General features: G+C 38.0%; 1 protein-coding gene across 6 annotated transcripts in view; it reads left to right on the top strand.

Moving 5' to 3' along the window:
• Positions 1-1,947, top strand: part of Wwp1 (WW domain containing E3 ubiquitin protein ligase 1) — an 80,367-nt gene that overhangs the window by 32,116 nt on the left and 46,304 nt on the right. For 3 of the 6 annotated variants that reach the window (XM_013351874.2, XM_013351875.2, XM_005362346.3), the window contains exon 8: positions 1,454-1,638. The exons of 1 other annotated variant lie outside the window; for it this stretch is intronic. In XM_013351874.2, the coding sequence (XP_013207328.1) occupies positions 1,454-1,638 (185 nt within the window). The remainder of the gene's footprint in view (positions 1-1,453; positions 1,639-1,947) is intronic. 2 more of the 6 variants (XM_013351877.2, XM_013351876.2) reach the window with 1 other exon arrangement.

Raw genomic sequence — 1,947 nt, 5'->3', positions numbered from 1 at the left:
TGTAGACCAGGCTGGTCTCGAACTCACAAAGATCCGCCTGCCTCTGCCTCTCAAGTGCTGGGATTAAAGGCATGTGCCACCACCGCCCGGCTTGATAACATTATTCTTAATTGCTGTTGGATGCGTCTTATCAAAGCACTTAAGCAAGATATATATGTGGCACACACCTGCAGCTTGAGATAGCTGGGAGGTTGAAACAAGAGGACAACAAGTTTGAGGCAGCCTGGGTAGCTCAATGGGATCCTGTCTCAAAACAAAAGCTGTGAAAAAGGGTCAGGAATATAATTTCTTAACAGAGCAATTGCTTACCATTTGCAGAGACTTGGGTTTGGTTCTCAGTACTGCCTTTTATTTTGGTTACGTCTAGCCCAAACAGTTGAGCCATCTCTCCAGCCCAACCAGTAGTCTTTAAAATAGCTTTGAAACTATGCTTTCAAATTGTGTATTTGCTTTATGTAAATAAGTCTCCAGATTATAATTTGCACTGAGAAAAATTAATGACTGAAATAATCTAACAGTTTGTAGATCAAAATGCATTAATATGTGACATATGTTTAAATTCTTTAAATTACAATTTTCAATAGGGGTTTAAATTATTACCACCTAAAACCTAATCCTCCTTTATACAAAGTCAGTCATGCCTTGAATGCTAGCACTTGACAGGCAGAGGCAAGAGAATCGCTGCAAGTTCAGGTAGGGATTACATGATGTGGGATTCCCCTCTGTATGCTGTGAATACCATCGGTTAATAAAGAAAACTGTCTTGGGCCAGTGCAGGGAATAGAGGTAGATGGGAAAAACTAAACTGAATGCTGGGAAAAAGAAGGAGGAGTTTAGGAGAAGCCATGTAGCCCTGCCAGAGCTGGATGGAAATTTACCACTAGCCTGGTCCTTCTAGGAAGACCTGTCTTAAGACAAAACCACCAAAGCTTATTGTTTTATTTTATGAAAACACATCTTATTTTTAAAAACGAGTTCGGTGGTGCCAGGGGAACTTTCAAGGACTCTCACTTAGACTTCTAGATCACTGATTCTGGATGGCTAAGGAGTAATACAGACTTGAGAATTATCTGGAAGTTTTGTTCATACCTTAGCTGTCTTCATTGCTAAGTGTAATTCCAAGGTTAGAATTAGTTTTTGAATATTTCTTATAATTTCATGAGCCTTTGAAGCTACTTTTAGAGCATTTAAAATAGCCCAATATGTACAGTTTGAACAGTGCTTGAAGGCCTAGATAAACTCAGTATACTTGGTGTGTCTGCCAGTGTCAATCCTTACAACTGAAAGTATTGTAGGTCAGTGTGGTAACAGCAGACTGTGTCTTTGTCTCTGCGCTCTAACGCTCCCCCTAAGTGTCAGAAAGTCAGTCCTTTTATTTTTATGTAAACTTTGCTGACATATTGTTTTATTTCACTTAACTCATTGAAGTTAGAATTTTGTTTTCTCTTTGAAGGTTGGCTGTTGAAGGTACTATTGGAATAGATAATCATGTACCAACAAACACTGTTGTTTCCAACTCATGCTGTTCACATGTAGTTAATGGAGAAAACACACCTTCATCCCCGTCTCAGGTTGCTGCCAGACCCAAAAATACTCCAGCTCCAAAACCACTCACATCTGAGCCCACCAGTGATACAGGTAACCTTGGTGGTTTGGCACATTGTTTGAATGACAGTTAAAGAAATTTATGTATTTAATGCCTCCATTTTCTTTATTATGCTATCATCCTTCATCTGCTGCAACATAGCATATAAAGCTATGATACCTGAAGATTCTTTTGAAATTTTTAAATCTTCTGGAGTATTTAAGAAGGTATTCCTAAAACAGTTGAGAAATCACAACATTTTATTAAGCAAGTACTAATATGATGTAAGATTCTTACACTTTAGACCAGACCAGAAAATACTATTTAATTAGTGACATAAATATATTTTTGAAAGAACTTGA

Source organism: Microtus ochrogaster, linkage group LG5 (genome assembly GCF_000317375.1).
Source record: "Microtus ochrogaster isolate Prairie Vole_2 linkage group LG5, MicOch1.0, whole genome shotgun sequence".
Lineage (NCBI taxonomy): Eukaryota > Metazoa > Chordata > Mammalia > Rodentia > Cricetidae > Microtus > Microtus ochrogaster.
Note: the sequence above shows the minus strand (reverse complement) of the source record. Positions and strands in the feature narration are given on the sequence as shown.